The sequence below is a fragment of the Pholis gunnellus genome (genome assembly GCF_910591455.1).
Source record: "Pholis gunnellus genome assembly, chromosome: 21".
Classification (NCBI taxonomy): Eukaryota; Metazoa; Chordata; class Actinopteri; order Perciformes; family Pholidae; genus Pholis; species Pholis gunnellus.
In genome coordinates, this window is record NC_136548.1 from 10,084,219 (window position 1) to 10,103,442 (window position 19,224).

The 19,224-nt window shown below is 42.3% G+C and overlaps 2 protein-coding genes across 2 annotated transcripts; both read left to right on the plus strand.

Annotated features, from left to right (window-relative positions):
* Positions 1-544: 544 nt before the first annotated feature.
* On the plus strand, positions 545-7,311 carry rundc3ab (RUN domain containing 3Ab; the record flags this gene model as incomplete). Its single annotated transcript, XM_079182061.1, has 11 exons — positions 545-651; positions 4,186-4,301; positions 4,744-4,871; positions 5,054-5,139; positions 5,235-5,324; positions 5,424-5,504; positions 5,640-5,805; positions 6,092-6,249; positions 6,402-6,521; positions 6,956-7,056; positions 7,169-7,311. The coding sequence occupies 11 exons, from the start codon at positions 545-547 to the stop codon at positions 7,309-7,311; spliced, it is 1,296 nt and encodes a 431-aa protein (XP_079038187.1).
* A 3,892-nt stretch (positions 7,312-11,203) lies between these two features.
* On the plus strand, positions 11,204-18,888 carry LOC306713502 (protein FAM117A-like). Its single transcript, XM_079183224.1, has 8 exons — positions 11,204-11,842; positions 12,745-12,899; positions 13,605-13,700; positions 14,049-14,165; positions 14,827-14,955; positions 15,065-15,245; positions 16,018-16,180; positions 17,024-18,888. Exons 1-8 carry the CDS (start codon positions 11,719-11,721, stop codon positions 17,313-17,315), a joined length of 1,257 nt encoding a protein of 418 aa, XP_079039350.1. The 5' UTR covers positions 11,204-11,718; the 3' UTR covers positions 17,316-18,888.
* The last annotated feature ends 336 nt before the right edge of the window (positions 18,889-19,224 follow it).

Below are 19,224 nucleotides of genomic sequence, written 5' to 3' on the forward strand. Positions count from 1 at the left end.
ATATTTAGCACTTGGTTATTAAACTAAATATCGGCCAGGCCAATGCATTTCAAATATATTTTATTTGCATAATATTGAAGTCCTACTTGCAGAATAAAAATGTCAACGCTGTGTTTTAAAGCAGGAAACTATACCCTAAAAATGTGGATGTGTCACTCAAAACACTGAGGTGATTCGTCATGTTCAGTCATGATGAGAGCTGACCCAGTGACGTCATGATGAAGTAGGCGGGGAGAGAGAGAGAGAGAGAGAGAGAGAGAGAGAGAGAGAGAGAGAGAGAGAGAGAGAGAGAGAGAGAGAGAGAGAGAGAGAGAGAGAGAGAGAGGAGATGTAATTCGGTCCTCTGTGTATAAGAGAAATAATAATAATGTATATGTTGTCCGAAGCTCTGTATCCTCCGCCGTAAGATAAAGTACCAGCGCCGACTGTCAGCGGCTCTGGTGCGACCCGGCAGCATCCTCTCTGGCGTCCGGGAGTGAATGAGGAGGGCCGGTGGCCGACAGGGAGCGGTCCTTTGAATTTCAGGGCTGCCTCCTCCTCCTGGATGGAGCCCGGCTGTGTGCAGGCAGCGATGGCCATGGGAGATGTCTCGAAAAAAGCGTCGGTTCGGAACGTGGCGGTGGAGCGAAAAAACCTCATCACCGTCTGCAGGTCAGTTTATTTCTATGGTTTAAGTGCATGTCCTCTGATATGAGTGGAGGATTTAAGAGGGTGATGGTATTTATTATCTGTAGCAAGTGGGCATGTGTTATATGCTGTCTTTGGCTTTGGTGGTGTTTTTATTCTTACCATATAATAAACGCACATAAAGACATATTTTGACATGCACGCTACGTCATCCTCATAATAAGTCCTTTTAAGGAACTCTGTACCGACAGTGGGCCTGGACATGTATGTGTGCATTCACGACCTTTCCTTACAAACATTGTTTTTTTTATTTTTTTTTATTAATATACACAATCAGACAATCCACAGACTGGGCTCTCTGTGTGAGTTTAGCAGTGTCATCTTTGTCAGTGCGGCTTAACCCCCCCCCCCTTGCGCTGATGGCGTGGATGCTATGACGACAACCTTCTTGGGGCAAGGACTAGCTGGCACCCAAGGGAGGCAGGGCGGGGTGACAGGGGGCTGTACATCAAGTCCTGATTGGACTTTGTGGGGTTTTTGAATGAGTGTTTGAACTAATATTGCCCTTTGACAAAGCTTGAACCCAAAGAGACATTAACATGCTACATTCATGCTATATATGCAAAGACACAAACTATTACTGCTGTGTTTACATTCATGTATTCTCCAACTTACTGAGGAGACTTTGAGGAAAATAAAACTTCTGTCAGATCCAGAGATGCTGTCTGTAGTTGAGTGTTGTTTACAATGTAAACAGCCACAGTTAAAGTCACATTTAAAGCTGCTATAATTCATGTTTTTATAATAACAATGGATCAAATGATGCGTAATGTGAAGGGGGTCGCTTGCAGTGATGAACCCACGGAGACTTTGCAGTTACAGCTCATTGCTTTGATTTACTGGCCCTCAACTTTAGAATACTGTTTTGGTTCACTCTCACAGTCGTGACTCATAGTGTCATATAGGTGCAGGCCGCTGTTCTCAGATAAATGGCTCGAAAATGGCTCAGCAAAAAATGACAGACACAGTTAGTTACTAGCTAGTGAATGTAATGGATCATTTAGCAGCCAAAGAGCCAGATATTTCCCTCAGGAGACTAAAATCAGAGCTAAAAGAGGAGCAAATAGAACTTCCATTTATTGCAGGTTTAAATAAACATAAATCATGTCTCATACACTTTGTGTCAATCAGCCTACTTGCTGATTTATTAAATGGTAGTACATGGTTATTTATGAAACAGATGCATAGCCTGCACTGTAGTGATAGATTAAATTAGATTTAGGCTTTTTCAAAACCAAGGTGCCACTGAGCTTGGCAGTAAAATAAAAAAGACAATACAAGAAGAATCTAATTCAGATACAAAGATAATCAATGTTAGACACCTTAAAGAAATGTTGCCATAATGATACAGTCATTCATTAATTGTAAAAGCGCAGTTAATGTCTAATCCCTGGCTTTGGGTTCATGCTCTGTCTCTGAATATGCTGCTTGTTCTTCCAAGATTCAAGTCACTGATGTTAACGTCAAAGTCAAGTTGGAAGTTCAGTCATCAAATAACGCATATCGGTTTCATGGGTCTATTTTAAGCCCAAGTCATGTGACTTCAGTCCACGGAATGGACATGTGGACTCCAGTCACGTGTCAAAGTCATACATTATGTTCTACTGTCAAACCACACACATTCACATACCTGGTGCAGGTGAACAAGACTGCACAAGAGCCACTGACAAGCTTATCTGGGTCAAGTCACGTCCCTGCTGTCTGTGATACGGTGAAAACACGGGGGATTGTGCAGCCAATTATTGTCCAGTATCTGGCCACAGTCAGAGCAGCTGAATGAGACATTGTTGCCTCTGGAACAATAGGGGGTGAAATCACTTGGCTCAATGGCCTGTTTGCATTGTCTTACGGACACACGCGCAAAAACAAGCGAACTGACAGTGTGTGTGTGTGTGTACTGTAAAATGCGTTTCACTAAGAAGTCAGCCAAACATGAGCACTATCTATATCAGAAGTAGTATCTCCATCTCCAGGACTGTGGTCCATATTGCCCCTGTCACCCCACAGCAGCGGTGTGGACTCAAGTCACATGACTTGAACTCAAGTGCACTGGACTTTAGACTGGACTTGACAAAATCAAAAAAGGACTTGCAACTTAATTTAGACTTTAACACCAATGACTGCTGACTTCACTTGAGCCTTTTGACTTCAAAACACTTGATACCTTCCCCAAAGCCTAAAGATGAAAAAGTATGTTGTTTAAAAAGTCGGACTTGGATTTTGACTCGGGACTTGACTTAGGACTTGAGTGCAAAGACTTGAGATTTACTTGTGACTTGCAACACAATGGCTTGGAGCCACCTCTGCCCCTCAGCACATCTCCTGGTCGCTGGACAAATAGCATTTGGCAGGTGGTCTTCCAGCAAATGGACCTGCTGAATTATTTAGCCTCCCGGAAAATATTAAGTGGATTGGTCATTTCAGCAGGAGGATAATGTTGCCTTAAATAAACAGAATGGGTGTTTATATGTAATGGCAGGAGGTCACCCCTTTGAAATATGCAGGTACATTTTTACACTTAAATCCATGAGTTATTTATAATATCTAGCTGAGCTAGCCATCGATGAATGGCAATGTTGGTCACTCGGTCCACCACTTTGGTCCAGAATGAAATTTTTCAACAGCTGTGGATCACCATGAATTTGTTACAGACATAAATGCTGCCCACAATTTCAATTTATTTGTCCAGATTGTGACCAAATACCTGTGAAATGAATTACATTCCCATCCGGCTCAGCTGTAATTTGTGTTTAGTGCTAGCTGGCGAATGTTAGCCCGCTAACACACTAAGCTAAGGTGGTGAACATGGTAAATATTGTCCCACTGTGTCAGCCTCTGTGAAGTAGAGCCTCTCAGAGCTGCTAGCTGCTTTGGAAAGGGAGGGGAGAGCTTAAAGCCACTGAGGCCTTTCTTTTTACGGTGCTTTTGACAGTTGCTCTGCTTCAAACTGTTTGTCCTGGGACATTTGGCTGAATTTGTTTTCCCAAATTATTAATATACTCAAAGGGTAAACCATAGGCTACAGCGAAGTGCATCATAAGAGCTGCCATCTTCACAACTTTGAAGGTATTACATCAGACTGGAGTCGTAAGTTCAAGCTCTCCAGTTCCAAGTAAACTGAGTTGTTGGTTCTTCCTGAAAGCTTTTCATGAACGGCTTCCTTGCAGTAAATGGGTGAGTCAGCCGGATAATGGATAATACAGTGTGACTGTGGGCGGAAATCAATATCGACAAGAAAGAAATGGGATAAACACATTCTGATTTAGATGCTTCTGATGTTATTTCACTTTGTTTCACTATGTTCATTATTCCTTACATGGTCTTGTGTGATTTCTTTTTATCCAGTAGCGATTCCAAAAAGTTCAATTATAGTTTGATCTATGAGGTGTTCCTCCAACATTAAACAAAGAAAGCAGTAATCCAATAATCTGTCCACTGACCCATGATGACTTTATTACTGGCAACCAAACTCTTTGTCTAAAACTTCTCTTTCTCCAGGTTCTCGGTAAAGACGCTGTTAGAGAAATACACAGCCGAGCCAATAGATGATTCCTCTGAGGAGTTCATCAATTTCGCAGCCATCCTTGAACACATCCTCAGCCACCGTTTCAAAGGTAATGAGCCCACCGGGAATTAGTCTGGGATTGACTGCATGTTAAAGAAACTCAAAGAAACATACTCAAATGCTGTTATAGATAATGGATCTTTAGAAGACAATAAAGTATCCATACTAACTTTGTCAATATTACAAATTAAAAAAAGGAAATGAAGAAGTGATTTGTCACTTAACATTAAGTAGAATACATTTAATTATCTCTCTCTACATTATTATTTTCTCTTTGCTTTTAAATAAAAGTAGTAAATTCACAAACAATCTATTTTAAATGGCAACAAGGTTGTTTGGATCGAACACTGTGGGCTTCCTCTCATGCTGTAGCTGCCCAAGACTCAACCCTCTGTTATCTGAAAGAAATACACGTCACATATGTCGACAGCTAAGTTCAACATATCAATACAACACAATACAACAATGTTCATGTTTACACTGTCTTTTAGGCTCCGGCAGCTGGTTTGATGGTCAGAGGTGTTACTGGGACTACGTCCGTCTGACCTGCGCTAAAGTCCCCAACAGCTGCATCAGCAGCATTGAGAACATGGAGAACATCAGCACCTCTCGAGCCAAGGCAAGTTGTACAAACACACACAGTAATAATCGTCATAGAAAACTGAGAGGATATGCACCTATTGAGCGTATTCAGTCACTTTCTGTGTTATAGTGGGGGTAGTGAAGATTTAAACAAAATATATATATAATGGTCAAAATGGGTGTGTGTTAATTTCTGAACACCTTTTGCGACTCCTTCAGGGGCGAGCCTGGATAAGAGTCGCCCTGATGGAGAAGAGGCTGTCTGAATACATCGCTACTGCTCTGAGGGACAGCAGAACGACCAGGTTGGAGGCCACACACACACACACACACACCTAACTATACCCCGTCCCCACTAGAACCATGTTCTCACCTGCTTGTATTTGTCTCTGTGCTTTAGGAGGTTCTATGCAGAGGGAGCCATCGTGTTAAGAGAAGAAGCCACTGTCCTAACAGGGATGCTCATTGGTCTCGGAGCCATAGACTTTAGGTGAGGGGACTTGACCTGTATTCTAGGACATCTTATGCATCACACTGATTGTTTTAGACAGGTTTTTGACTTATATCTGTTTCGGTTTCACCTCCATAGTTTCTGTCTGAAAGGGGAGGCCTTGGATGGGAAATGTTCTGCAGTGATTGACTTCACACCGTACTTGAAATTCACACAAAGGTATGTTCAGTGACGCTGCGAAGAAAAAGCTTTGTCACAAGAGATGTATTCTCCTCGAACCTTAAATACTTGGAAACACAATACACTTTGATACCGAGGGCTTGGAAATAAATAATTTGACTGCGCCTGTTGTAGCTATGATTACCTGAGTGATGATGACGATCAGCAGAGTGTTGAAAGCAGCACAAGCGACGACAGCGCCCCCGAACACCCCTACATCCCCCTGGTCACAGACGAGGAGAGCTGGAGCACAAAGTGCCGCAAGATGGAGCAGAGGTTCAAGATTGTCAATGCTCAAAAGGTGCGCAGACATATTTCTTTTGTGTTTGAAAAATACACAGGATTGTATTGCTTGAAGAAACTGTGTTAAAAAGGTGTTAGTTGGTGTTGTATGTTAAACATGGCATGTCAACTCTGAGTGTTTTTTGTGTTTACTGCAGAGGGTTGAGGAAAAGTGGGCACACCCCAAACTACGACGTCACAAAATAATTTCTATAATACGCTGATCATCTCAGATGGACAATGTCTAATATGAGTGTCCAAGGGGTGGATATTTCCTTTCACTCAGTGTGGATGTGCGTTATCAGGGTTACCTGGAGGAGCTCGTGCGCCTGCGTGAGTCCCAGCTGAAGAACACAGAAACAGAGAACAAGAGGCTAAAGGCCCGACTGGAGGAGCTACAGAGCCACAGCACACAGGAGAAGAAGGAACTGGAGGCCATAGTCCTGGAGCTTCAGGAGCAGCTGTGAGTGATGTAGACAGAGGGCGGTGTGCCACGCTGAAAAACCACTGAATATAATACGCGTTTTCATTGGTTTAGTTGAAGGTTTTGACGTGTCTGTACAGGCCAGGATTTGATTGCTTCTTAGTAATATATTGTATCCTCGTGTTTGTCAGGACAAGCTTGATTCCCTGTGACTCCAACCACCTGGCCAAAAACCTTTCAATCCCTTTGGTCAACCAGTGGCCGGCGCTGCAGCCGTACAACAGCCAAGACGACGTCAAGCTGTTCCGCAGGTTCGTGTAACAGAACGTACATGCACACCACACTCTGCGTTATATATCGTCAACAAGCGGTTTTGATTGAAGATAATATTTTGTTATATTGACAAGGATGACGAGCCATACGGCTATTTCCTGCTTCTGTATGCATTATATATATTTATACAACAAATGTTTGCCATTTTTCCTCGAAAAATGACATTCAAAATCGAATGTCTATCATCTTTCCACGGACATACACAACAGAAATATACTGTAAATGTGCACACTTTTAATTTAACAATCAACTCTGGAAATGTAATACATACCAATACTTACCACAATCCCCCTCACACACACACACACACACACACACACACACACACACACACACACACACACACACAATTTGCATGGCTGCTCTCTGCTGTCTTGTTACCTCCCTAATTTGTCCTTCTGTTGATCTTTAGGAGGAGTTTCCCCAGCACAGAGCTGCTGTCAGTAGAAATCAGCCTGGATTCAGACTCCCAGAGGACTGAGGGGAGACAGAATGGAGGAGCCTGGTGCACAGGTGACATTTTGCACAATAGGTTCTCATAGGATGAGTAAACACACACACATACACACCCACACACACACACTTGATTTGACCCACCTTTTGTATGACTCTCCCACCCCTTCAGATAAGGACTACACTCCCTCCATGATGGGCCTCTGTGGGTCCTTGGCCTCCCTCCCGAGCTGCAAGTCTCTGGCTAGCCTCAAGTCCAGCGAGTGCCTGGTCAACATCAGCACAGAGACCAGTCCTGCCCTCTCTCCCAGCTAGGGGGCGCCAAAGACGCACTGCCAACAACTTAACTGACACTGAGACAATTCAACGTGAATACAAAAAGACTGCTTATTGGGAGGTGGACAAATGCTCTCTTATGTGGCCCTTATGTGAGTCCCTTTACCTTTACGCTCTGAGCCTGGCGCTGTCTTAACTTACACCTTTTAAGCATTTGTAAAAAAGAGTAGCTTCCCTGCCTGGGACTGTCCAACAAAGATGCAGGAAGAGCTGCTTTACTGCCCGACGGCCTCCTGCAGTTTCGCTGTCTCTAATTGTCTTGACATGATTAAGTCTCCTGGAATGCAAACACCCGGTTCGAGCTCGACCTCTCTTCCGTCATGAAGCTTGATTTTGTGCAATTACAGCCACATCTGTACTGGTCACATTCATACTCACTGTAGGGTTGTCCTGTATGTACTTGTCCATTTGTCTGTGTCTTATCAGTCTATTTGTGTATCTTATTATGCCTCTTGCATAATACTGGCAGCGCAGGGTGGATGAGCTGTTATAATCTTTTAGGGAACAGAAACAATGGTTTGCCATATTATATTACACTATTATGAGAGAGATAAAAAAAGGCTTCTGCTGTGCTGAGTTAAAGTGGCCAGAGGGATTTATGGTGAAGATTATTTGGAATTAACAGAAGAAGCTTTGTGATATTTGGATACATGATAGGCCTTTTTCAATCATACAGTAGGTTAGACACAGATTTTAGGATGTGACACTAAAGACCTGTCGGTTTGCAGAGCCATTACAATGTGAACATGAAAAGCAGACTTAATATCTATTGCATACAAATGCAAAAGTGCATTATGACTATGCAGAATGAGTGTTTTCATTTGTCTTTTTCAACAAACCTGGCTTGATAGAGTAGTTTTAGCAGGAGAGAAATAGTGAATGTGCGACGTGTGACCGTTTGTCGTTTTAATTTTTGGCTCTTTTTTTTCCTCTGTTCTTTTTGTATTTTAATTAATTTCATGACATACTTGCTTGTATCATTTACCGTCATGTAAATTGCAATCTTATGAATTGCTGTTGAAAGTTGGGATATATTGTCTTATTTAAAAACTGCAATAAAACTGCCTTTTTTTGAAACATTAAATGTTGGTAAATGCAATGGATGTGCATGTTCGGGGGTTTTCGCTGCAGCGATGGTAATGTCAGCCGGTCGGTTCAGAGGATGAATCCTAATGGCTTTCGTGATTCCCTGACTTGTTCACCGCAAGCAGGTCAAACCAGTGAAATATCACAACAACTGACATTCATTTCCCCAGGTCTTTTTCCTATAGCACCGCCATGAGGTTGAGTTTTGTCAAGAACTGTGGTTTAAGCTACCAGCATAACTAATCACATTTCCATCAGCCTCAGCTGCACTCTGTGTTCAGTGTTAATTCGTTAATGTTAGCATGCCAACACGCTCAACTAAGATGGAAAACACAGTGAAGTCTAAACCTGCAAAACATGTCGATCGACATTAGCATTGTCGTTGTGAGCATGTTAGCATGATGAGGTTAGCATGTAACACATGGAGCTGTAGACTCTTAGTCTTTTTTTGCTTTTGCCTCCACATTTAGACTCAACAGCATCATTTTCTTGCAAGTCTTGACATTTGGCCGCTCAGAAGCTACAGTGTCAATTCATTACTAACCTGATCAGACACAAGAAACGAATGTGAGGCAAAATAGAATTGGCTCTAAATGAATAGCTGACATGACAACAATTTAACTTACTGTATGTCCAAGAAACCGGGCACACGCTCTCTCCCCCTGTGCAGAGGTCACTTTTTGTTTTCATGACCCCCTTTTAGCTTAACTTTGTGAAGCCGGACATTGTCTCTCCTCAAATGGGTCCGAAATATCTTATGTGAGGTCATAGGTTAGGATCATTCATTCATTAACACAGACAAATACACAGAGCTAAGCAAACAGCAGCTGAAGGTCCTTTGGTTATCGCTGGAAATGCATTATAGGAGATACATTCCTGATCGACATACTGTGCAATTAACTGCCTGGCTGTAAAATAAATGGATACCGGAGGGTGGGGGAAAGTTGGTTTTAGTTATCTGGCTTTGTCTTTGGCTGTTTTGTGAAAGTGACATCAATTGTTGGGTGCAGCTGCTCATCTTGCACTAGATAGATGAGCAGGCTGCTAGACACATGGTTCAGCACTTCACCCCCCTGTGATGAAGCAAATTCACTCCCATTATGGTGTGCCAAACGCAGGAGTGTGTTATCTCTGCGTGGACCGAGGTCTCGTGTAAGTAAGTGCACATATTGGGCAAGTTTGGGGTGGGTGAGGGCACAATGGGAGCTTTAGCACTGGTCTAGGATGTGTCTCTAAAAGTTCATGCCATGTTATCTCTACACCCTTCTCTTGTCCATGGCACTCCCTTTTACAAAGTGTCTGGACATTTATCTCCAAAAACGCAGACACATGCACACCCACCACCCAAAAACCACTTCACAGTCCACCCAGATGGTGCACACACACACATCTCAGATGATTTAATAGGCCTCAGGATAGTATGATGAAATAATTAGTGAATGAAGGTGATGATGAAACCATACCAGTTTCAAAATATATATATATTATAGCCCATTTACTACAGATCACATATACTTTATATATATACTATTTTGTGTTTTAGAATATTGATCATATTTCCCTACCTATCCAATGGTCTCCATAAATGTATAGAATTATATTTTGTGATATGAAAAATCTATTATTTACCCCTGAAATTTGCTTTGGTTGTGAAATACATTATACTTATAAGCCTGCATTAATTTTTGTCCAATCACATTATTGGTATGAGGTAATTCAGCGCAGACTCTTCAAATCAATCTTGTATATTGCATCACCATACAACGGTAGTGTAACACTATTACAAATGGATGTGGGCTTGATGCTCTCTGGGATGGAAATAACAATGGTGAAGATAGTTACTTTAGTTAGTTTACTTAATTCAAGGTAGCAATACCACAGTGTTACATGTAACACCAAAATATACTTAAAGTACCAAAAGTAAAAGTACTCATTATTCAGAATTACCAACTTTAGAAAAATGCATTAATATGACATTACTATTGGTATTACTAATGTTGCAGCTGGTAAAGGTGGAGCTAATTTCAAAAACTACTTCCGGATGGCTTAATCATTTGTATTTTGAATCAATAATCTGCAAAGTAACAACACATGTCAAATAAATGTAGTGGAGTAAAAAGTACATTATTGGCTTCCAAAATGTAGTGGAGTAGAAGTATTAAGTAGTGTACAATGGATATACTCAAGTAGATTAAAAGTACCTTAAAATTGTACTGAAGTAAATTAAGTATTCCACCACTGAAACAAAGTTTCACGAGTCTACACAGTTGTTTTCATGCTCTAAAATGAATGTACACCAAGGTAGGAAAAACACATCAAACACAAAATCTCAAATTGTATAGCATGCATTTGAAAATAGTCAGAAAAATATAAAGGCTTCATGATTTGTAGTTAAAAAACAAACAAAAACAATTTAAATACATGGACCAACATGTTAAACTAGTGACTTCAACCCTTAATTAAGTTTTAAAAAGTAATCCATGCAATTCCTGTGTCACAATTAACAGTAACTGTCCAGACCCCAACCGCTTTTTATGTATTATGACATGTTTTACGGTGAAAATCAGTTAATATGAGATATGAATTGGGGGCGGTGACAGCGAACGACATTGTCTGAAGATTGACGGATTGATGGCAAACTATCCAATAGGATTAAAGTCAGGGGCATCATCAACCAATCAAAAGTGAGACGCCAAGTCTGACCCCGCCCTCCATATAATTAAACCACTCCAGCGTGGTGGTGGAGGTGTTTGGAGTTAAGGCAAGAACGCGTAGTGGGGAAATACAAGTGTGGCCACCTCGCGACTTTCTGGGCCATTAAAAATACTCTCCAGCCCGAAAAAAAAACTAAAATGAAGTACACGTCCGGGCTCTCTCAGAAGACGTAGGAGTTGACGTGAAAGTTACTTTTTTTTTTTTGCAACTGGAGCTGCTTCCTCGTTCGACAACGGGGTGAAATATCTCAACATCCTCACAAAGAAACTTTGCTTGCTAGGCTGCTAACTCGCACACAAGCCAGGAAAAAAAAAAAAAAAAAGTATGATCACCGCCGAAGACTTTGTCACAAGCTGTCTGTAACGTGTGTCGAGCTCAGCGTTCCTGGTGGTTGTATTTACTCTGAAATGGTGTCTTTATTACTGAAGACTGACTTTTGTAACGGTTTTTAGTAGTCATCATCACCAGTGGAGGAAGGGTTGCAGCTGGTAGTTTAGCCACCACCACCGGGTCTCCACCAGGCTGCCACATCCACCTTTTATCTTACAGTTGGTTAGGAGCTAAGTAGTCCCGGATTCTGCTGAGATGTCTGGCCGAAATGGAGTCGGACAGATCCGGGGAGCTACTTTAGGTCCACAACCCCTAAAGGCGACTATTCCCTATCAGCTGACCAGCAAGTCTCGACCAAACCGGAGAGATGGCAAGTCAGGTACGAGCTCAACACCTGTCACACTGTATGGATCACATAGTCCCTGGATGAATGTGTGTAGAATAAAATAGGATGGCATGATGGGAAAAAAATGCAGATGTGGCCTACTTGATTTGTGATTTCACCGCAGCTATACCACCGATAACTGGTTTCAAACTTGAGATGTATGACCAAGCAAAGCGCCAGTGATTGGGAAACAAATGTAGTTGGACAGCATCCATAAAACAACCAGTAATGTCAACAAGGAAGTCACTGCAGCCTCTATCTGTAACGTGACATGTGAGTTAATCTGTATGTCAACGTGCTCTCCTATCATCAGCTAAAATACACTTTATATAAGTATAACACGATTATATAGTAATACTGATGATTATTACCATATAGATGTGATTATAGCTGCCATTCATTATTATTATATTTATTATTGGTTAATCAGGCAAATACCTTGTTGATGAATATATTTTATTACAAATTCCCAGAGCCCAAAGTTTGTATTTTTCAACAATCATGTTGGACAAATAAAACAGGAAATGTAATATTTGAGAGGCTGAAACCTGAGAAGTTTCCTTAAAGAAATGACTTTGATTAATAACAGATTATCAAAATGGATGCCAGTGAACTCTGTCAATCTTCTAAGCAATTAATCAACTCATCGTTTAAGCTCTAGATGTTGTTAATGGTGACATAAAGTAGCTTAAAGCTTACTTATTGCAACTACATTTTGATATAGTTGTTTACTTGAGCTTGTTTAACAGTGTTATCATTTGTTGTTTCTGGTATGTCGGTGCAATAATAATGTTTTATTAAGTCAAAGCTACAACTTACTTGCAAGCTTAAGACATAACAGGATAAGTTAATCTGTTGGTGCATGTTGAATAAAAAAAGGTGACTCCTTCTGACAGCTGGAAAGCCCAAACCGCAACAGCTGAGCTCTGGCATGAGGCGGACAATGTCTCTCGATGCCATCATCGGGCCGTACCTGCAGGGACACTGGCCCAAAGAACCAGAGGGCCAGAGCAGCAGCAGCAGCCTGTCCCGCAAGGACAAGTCTACCCAGGTCGGCTCCAGATGCAGAATATTTGATCGTAATGATGCTGAAATGAGTGGAATGCATGATCTCACCACACATGTTTCCATATTTAGAGTTTTGTTTTCTAAGTCGTCAATGAGGGTCGAGTCATGTCAAAAGAATAGCGTTCAGTTTTAGATGAGAAGGAAGTTGCTGGGAGACGGAGGGAGGGAGGGAGTGTCCGGTGCTTGCATAGCTATTGCAGAGTGAGAACCACAGCCATGAGAACAGGCCCTGAATTCAGCTAATGAGGCCGTTTTGGCTGCACCCATCCCCTCTGCTCTGTGTGCAGGCACTCGCCACTGCTCTTCGGTTGCCCACATCCTCCCCCCCCCCCCCCCCCTCTTTGTTTGTCAGTTTCTCCTACTCTATCGCTCATCGACAATTGTGCAAAGAGAGAGTCAGTGGGTGTGGATGGTGTGATGTGGCTGCAGATCAGCCTTTTTGAGCATGAAACGCTTTGCCAAGTGTGCAACTTTAGTGAAAGAGGGTGTGAAATCCTGATATGTTGTGTGATTTAAACGTAACAGTTTCCAGGCTTTGATTGATTTGATTTTGACACTATCTATCTATCATCTTAAGGCTACATAAGCTTACATAAGCTTATTATATATATATATATGCTTATTTACTAGTCACATGGGAACTTATTTGAGAAGTATAAGTTCTTATGGTCGCTTTCTTCCTCCCCAGACCCCAGACTCGTGGTCCGAGAAATCCCAGAGCCGGAGAGGCAGCAGCAGCCACAAACGCTCGGCATCATGGGGCAGCGCGGAGCATCTGCGAGAGGTGAATTTCTGACATCCAGTTTAGCAAACGCACACATTGAGTAATGCAGGGCAAGAGAGAGAGAGAGAGAGAGCAAGCTCTTGAAAAAGGCCTGACTCAATTACTTTGATGCGTTGGGCAACAGGAGACCAAATGATCTCATCTACAGCGAAACTTCTCTTTTTCGAGAAGCTTTCAGGAGCCTCATTCTTAAATCAAGTCTTTTTTAACTACAGATTATCACTGTTACAAAGCTAGCGTGCTTGAGACGAGACCCCCGTGTGACATTTGCACCGTTTTTAAAGACTTCCCCTGCGTGTGTTTGTGTGTGCAAGCTGATTGACTGACAATAACCTCTGTTCGTTGCAGATCGCTAAACTAAAACAACAGCTGCAGCAGTGCAGCAAACCTGCAGTCTCAGGGGGGCATGACAAAGACCGCCAGTGTGGATATCCTCAGGGGAGCTGTAGCCTAGGTACGAATCAGGTACCTTAGCATCGTCCCCACACACAAACACACTGCACTACTCGTGTGTGCGCACACGTTTTGCTGACAAAGTTGACAAAGATATGTCTTCATCAGTGCAGCCTCGCCCGTCTTCAGACGAGTATCACTGATTGCCTTCACGGGTGTGCACTAGACGGTGCGGCTCATCGCAGGAAGTGAATTAAACAAAACGCAGAAGCAACAGGAAGGCCACTCCATCACGTTGTTTCTGCTTTTCAGAACGAAATGCGTAGTTCTGCTTTTCAGCACAGCTGGTCTGCACTAGTCTGCTTGCGTGTTGTGCCACACTCCGCTGAGCTGAGGCGCTTTCAGACCAAAGTGTGGTGACATGACAAACCAATGAGGAAGATTACAAACCTAATTTGTACTTTGTTATTTGGGGGGCGGGGGCGGTGGTTTCATAAGCACCAGCACACAGTGATGTTTTTATAATCAATGGCTTTAACTTTTGACTCATGAAGAATGCGCTTTGAGAGCCGCTTCAGAATGTGTTTTCGATGATAAAGTTTATTAACGCAGCACTCCTCATTTTTGCTCACAATAAGAGCAAACGCGAAAAACTTGACGAGACGGCTGTAGATGACAGCGTCCGATCTGTTAAGCGGCTTAGATTCCATTGAACTTGTTTTTGTGTCCTCAGACTCAGCCAATTTCCATCCCCCTCCCTCCCCTGTCTACACTGGTCCCCCGGCTGCGCTGCAGTGTGGAGGGCCTCAACCAGGAGCTGGAAGGCATGTTCATCTGCCAGCCTCTGCATCCTCAGCACCGGGTAACTGTCCCCTACCCTCCACACATCATACACTCGTGAAAAGACTCAGGAGTTGTGCTGCTTTTAAAGGAAAGGCTGATGGGTTTATGTGTTGTTTCTGTCTCGTCAGCTCCTTGAGGTTCCAGACGGTCACCGGGCTCCGGTGCCTCCGCAGAGCTGCAGCAGTGGATCTCAGAGTGACATGGCCACCACACCTTTGTCCTCATCGTCCTCCTCACCCAGCTCCTCTCCAACAAACCTCTCCAGCTCCCCTCCCCACCTCCAAGATGCACCACTGGATCCGCACCAAGGTTAGCGAAGTATAGATGTGTCAGTTCGCTGGCTGCAGGTTTCGTGGTGGTTTGATTAACTCATAAATGGGATTGTCGAGTTTCTTTTCAATATTCCAATATCAGATACCATTATAAATTCATAAAAGAAAAGAAACCCGGCTCTCCCCAATCAACGCACCACCAACCTAGACTCTCAAAACAAAACCCAAGGATCCTACATTATGTTGGTAACAAAAATCTGTATATAACATTACTTAAAGTTCATGTTGATGGTACAGCATGCTTGATGAAGGATTTCATTATCTTGTGATGCACTGACCGCAGTTGCACTCTTTTGTTGTGTAACTGCAGCTCCTTTGGTGCTTAAATACTGAACATGTTTATACTTATTGTTTACACTCTTGTAGAACACATTTATATTGTTTGTGATGACTGAATTTGTAAACGGTTTATTTGTCTTTTTTTACTTCTAAATTGATTGAGTCACGTCTAAGCCGTGGATTTATCTTTATATTCAAAACAATCTTAAACCCTGGGCCGCTATTTGAACAAAACTAAAATCCTTACCGTAGACTGCTCAGAAACTACAGTTTACTATATTAATACTGAAGTTGATTTAGTTTATGCAGGAGTTGAGATGAACCGAGCTAGTTTATTTAATGTATTGAGAACAATGAAGTAAAACTAACTAAGTAACGTGCACATCTTTTTAAAATCTTGTTGTCCTCAGAGGTTTTGCCCACAGAATCTTTGATGATATTGACGTTCTTTCCCCCCTGGTGTTTATCAGACGGTGCGGAGATGTGCCTCCTGTCTCCGTTCTCCTCCCAGAACGAGGCCGATGTCTCCCTGCCTCTGCTGATGTCGTCGTCCCCGGGGCCCAACAAGAGTTGCTGCTTCCAGAGAGAGCCACCAGAGGGCTGCGAAAAGATCCGAGTCTGGGAGGAAACCAGGTACGAACTGACGGACTTCACGCTCGTGTGTCCTCTGAACCGTACCTGTAGTCGTCGCCAGCTTGAAGGAGCTGTTAAGAGTACACCGCCGTTTTATTATTACATTACTACAACATTTCAGACCCATTCTTCATCCTTGTTTAAACTTGGCACCTCCAATACCCACAATGCAAGTTCAGTGGGAGATCTACAAACTTGTAGTCGTCACCTGAAGCGATTTATCAGACTTTATCACACATGCTGCAATACGCCCCACGGCCTGCAGAGGGTGGGGTCCCTCTAAACTAGACCAGTTACCGAGTACATTATTATGTTAGATGTTTTTCATACTTCTACTCTTAAAAAAACAAAACATGTAGTAACAAAGGCTTGTTTGTGCAATAACGTGACTCACCCGCTCCATTCCAAATGTTGTTTGTCAAACGAGGTGTGTGGCTGCCCTCTAGTGGTGATCCTCATGCAATCCATTTGCCCTTGATTTATATAACAACCAGACATGACCAGCCATTTAATCAGTGCGCTCGAGCCAATTTGATTAAAGCTAGGCATTTAACACATCCTCTTTTCTTACATGTTCAACGCAGTAGGGTGCAGCCACCGCGCTTAATGTTACTACCATGAATGCCAAAGTACTGCCTGCTTTTACTGTATATTATGTGAAATCAAGGTGCAAATACTTCTCGCTACAGTTTCAATCCAAAGCTTGCTGTTGTCATGATGTTCCTGTAGAATACAGCCTGGCCCGCTAGAGACTTGTGTGGCTACTTCTTAGTTTACCACTTAACACTTGGACTCTTATACTCAGAGTTAATGTCTCATTGGCCCTCTCCTCTCATCCTACAGCACTCCACGCCAACATAAGCCAGCCCTCTTCTCCTCCTGCCCGGACCCCAACAAGGTAAACTTCACCCCCCATGGGGGCTCAGCCTTCTGCCCCGTAAGCCTCCTCAGGCCCCTGCTCCCCTCCATGGACCTGTTGTTCCGCAGCCTTGCCATCTCTCCAGCAGGCGGTTGCTCGGGCCAGGAATCGAGCTCCTGCCAGGCAACGTCGTCTGGCAACCGGGCAGCTCCTCCTGATGCTCCCGCCACCTCCTCTGTTGTGGGAGAGAGCTCCGGGGAGGGCCTCGCTTTCTGATTGCAGCTGCCGAGGCACAAATGCAAATATTTCTGTCATCTGGGACAGATTTGTTGCTTATTTTAGGAAAGGACCATCCCTTTTCTATACAGATTTAAAATAATCATATGTTGAAAAATAATATTGGGGGGTAAAAAAAAAAGAATGAATATCTTACTCGTACGCAATCCAATGGATATGCTTTATGAGCGACTTGTTTTGGGTGTCCGGGTGTTTTTTGATATTTCTAAATTAAGCCGTCATTTCATAATCCAAAGATTTATATTTTTGGCCAAACACAAGTGTGAGATACGGGGCTGTCTTATCCGACTCTTAACTCTGAAATGTGTTTTGTTGGAGGACCGACCCCCTCACGTGCTTCACATATTTCTGTTTCCCCAAAGAAGCCATGACACACACTTATATTCTACCGTTTTTTAAAACTCTGACTGCAGTGCGTCATCTCTGTCCAAAATGTTAGCAGTCTGGGTCAAGTAAGAAAAACCCTTCCCAGATAAATTTGCTTGTTTTTAAGTATTCAAAGATATTTATCTGCAATTCTTTTTACCTAACTTGACCGTGCACCTGTTGCTGGTGTACAAAGCACGACAAATCAGTTTGGGTATTTTTTATTTACCCGATTTATAAAAAATAAAAAAAGATCCAATGAAATCACATTTTGATATTGTAGACTGAAGGGAAATGTCCAGTTGCTGGACTTGGGTAGCATCACTATCTAAATGCTTCAGCTCATTCATTCCTGCTTTAAAAGTTGTACAGATGTTATTTTTGTTGTCATCTTGTTTACTGGGGGGGGAAAAAAAGTAACTTTTGCATGTGTTAATGGATAAAAAAAAAAAAAAAGAGTTCTGTTATTCCTTGATGTTGTAGATGTCTGCGTGATGGTGTGTTTATAGTTTGGAGGTTTCACAGCCCAGTTGACTACCTAACCAGTAGTGGTGTAGATTTGTCATCCTCAATGTTTCTCTGAAGATGTTCGTGTTCTTCTGCCAAGCTGACAAGTTGATGTTCAAATAGTTTTATTTCTCGTAGACATGTTTGCACAAATTGAACTGCTGCTTTCGAGTCGCAATTCTTATTTTTTTATATTCACTTTTGTACTTTTAAGAGTAGTAATGTGTATTTTCTACATCTTTTTTTTCAATTACCTGCAACATAAGCTAAAAAAACAAACCTGTTCCTTTTAGTTTTGTTTTGTCAGTATAGTTGAGGCCTGTGTTATACTGTATCGGGTGGATTTTTATGCACTTCCAGGAGAGGGTTTTAATGTGGAGATGTTTCTTCCTTAGTCTTGGGTTTATTGTCTCTGACATGAGTTTTTTTTGTTTGCGTGTGTGCATGTGGATGGAAAGTTAACTATAGTATGATTGTTTGACTTATAGTTTTAGTGTCCTGGTAAAATACTGATTGATCGAAACATTGTCTTTTTTTCCAAAATAAGCCTCAATTTCAATGTTTTATGGATCTGTGTGGATGCTGGGCGATGTGCTGTTATCTCAGGTTCTGTGTTCTGTCCACATAAATATATGATTGATAATGTGTTGTCATGTTGATTTATTAAACTAGTCTGACGTCCTAATTGCACTCGTCTGAATGTCCAATGTCTGCAGAGAGGTGTAGCACCTGTAGACCCGTGATCTTAGGACGAGCTCTGTTAACTCACTCATTCTATATTCAGTCTGATAGTATGTATGTGGCTCATCACTCATTATCTTTCCCTTTAGATTAGATTGAAGTCGGGTTCTACAAGATCTAAACGAAAGTTAAGGCTGTTCTGGAGCTTTCAATCCTATAACATGATCTTCCTCCCAGTTATCGACCTTTTAAGACCGACAATTCTACAACTGGGCAAACTACCTGCTTATGAAGCGCATGATCGAAAGCTCCAGAACAGCTATTGTGGTGCAAG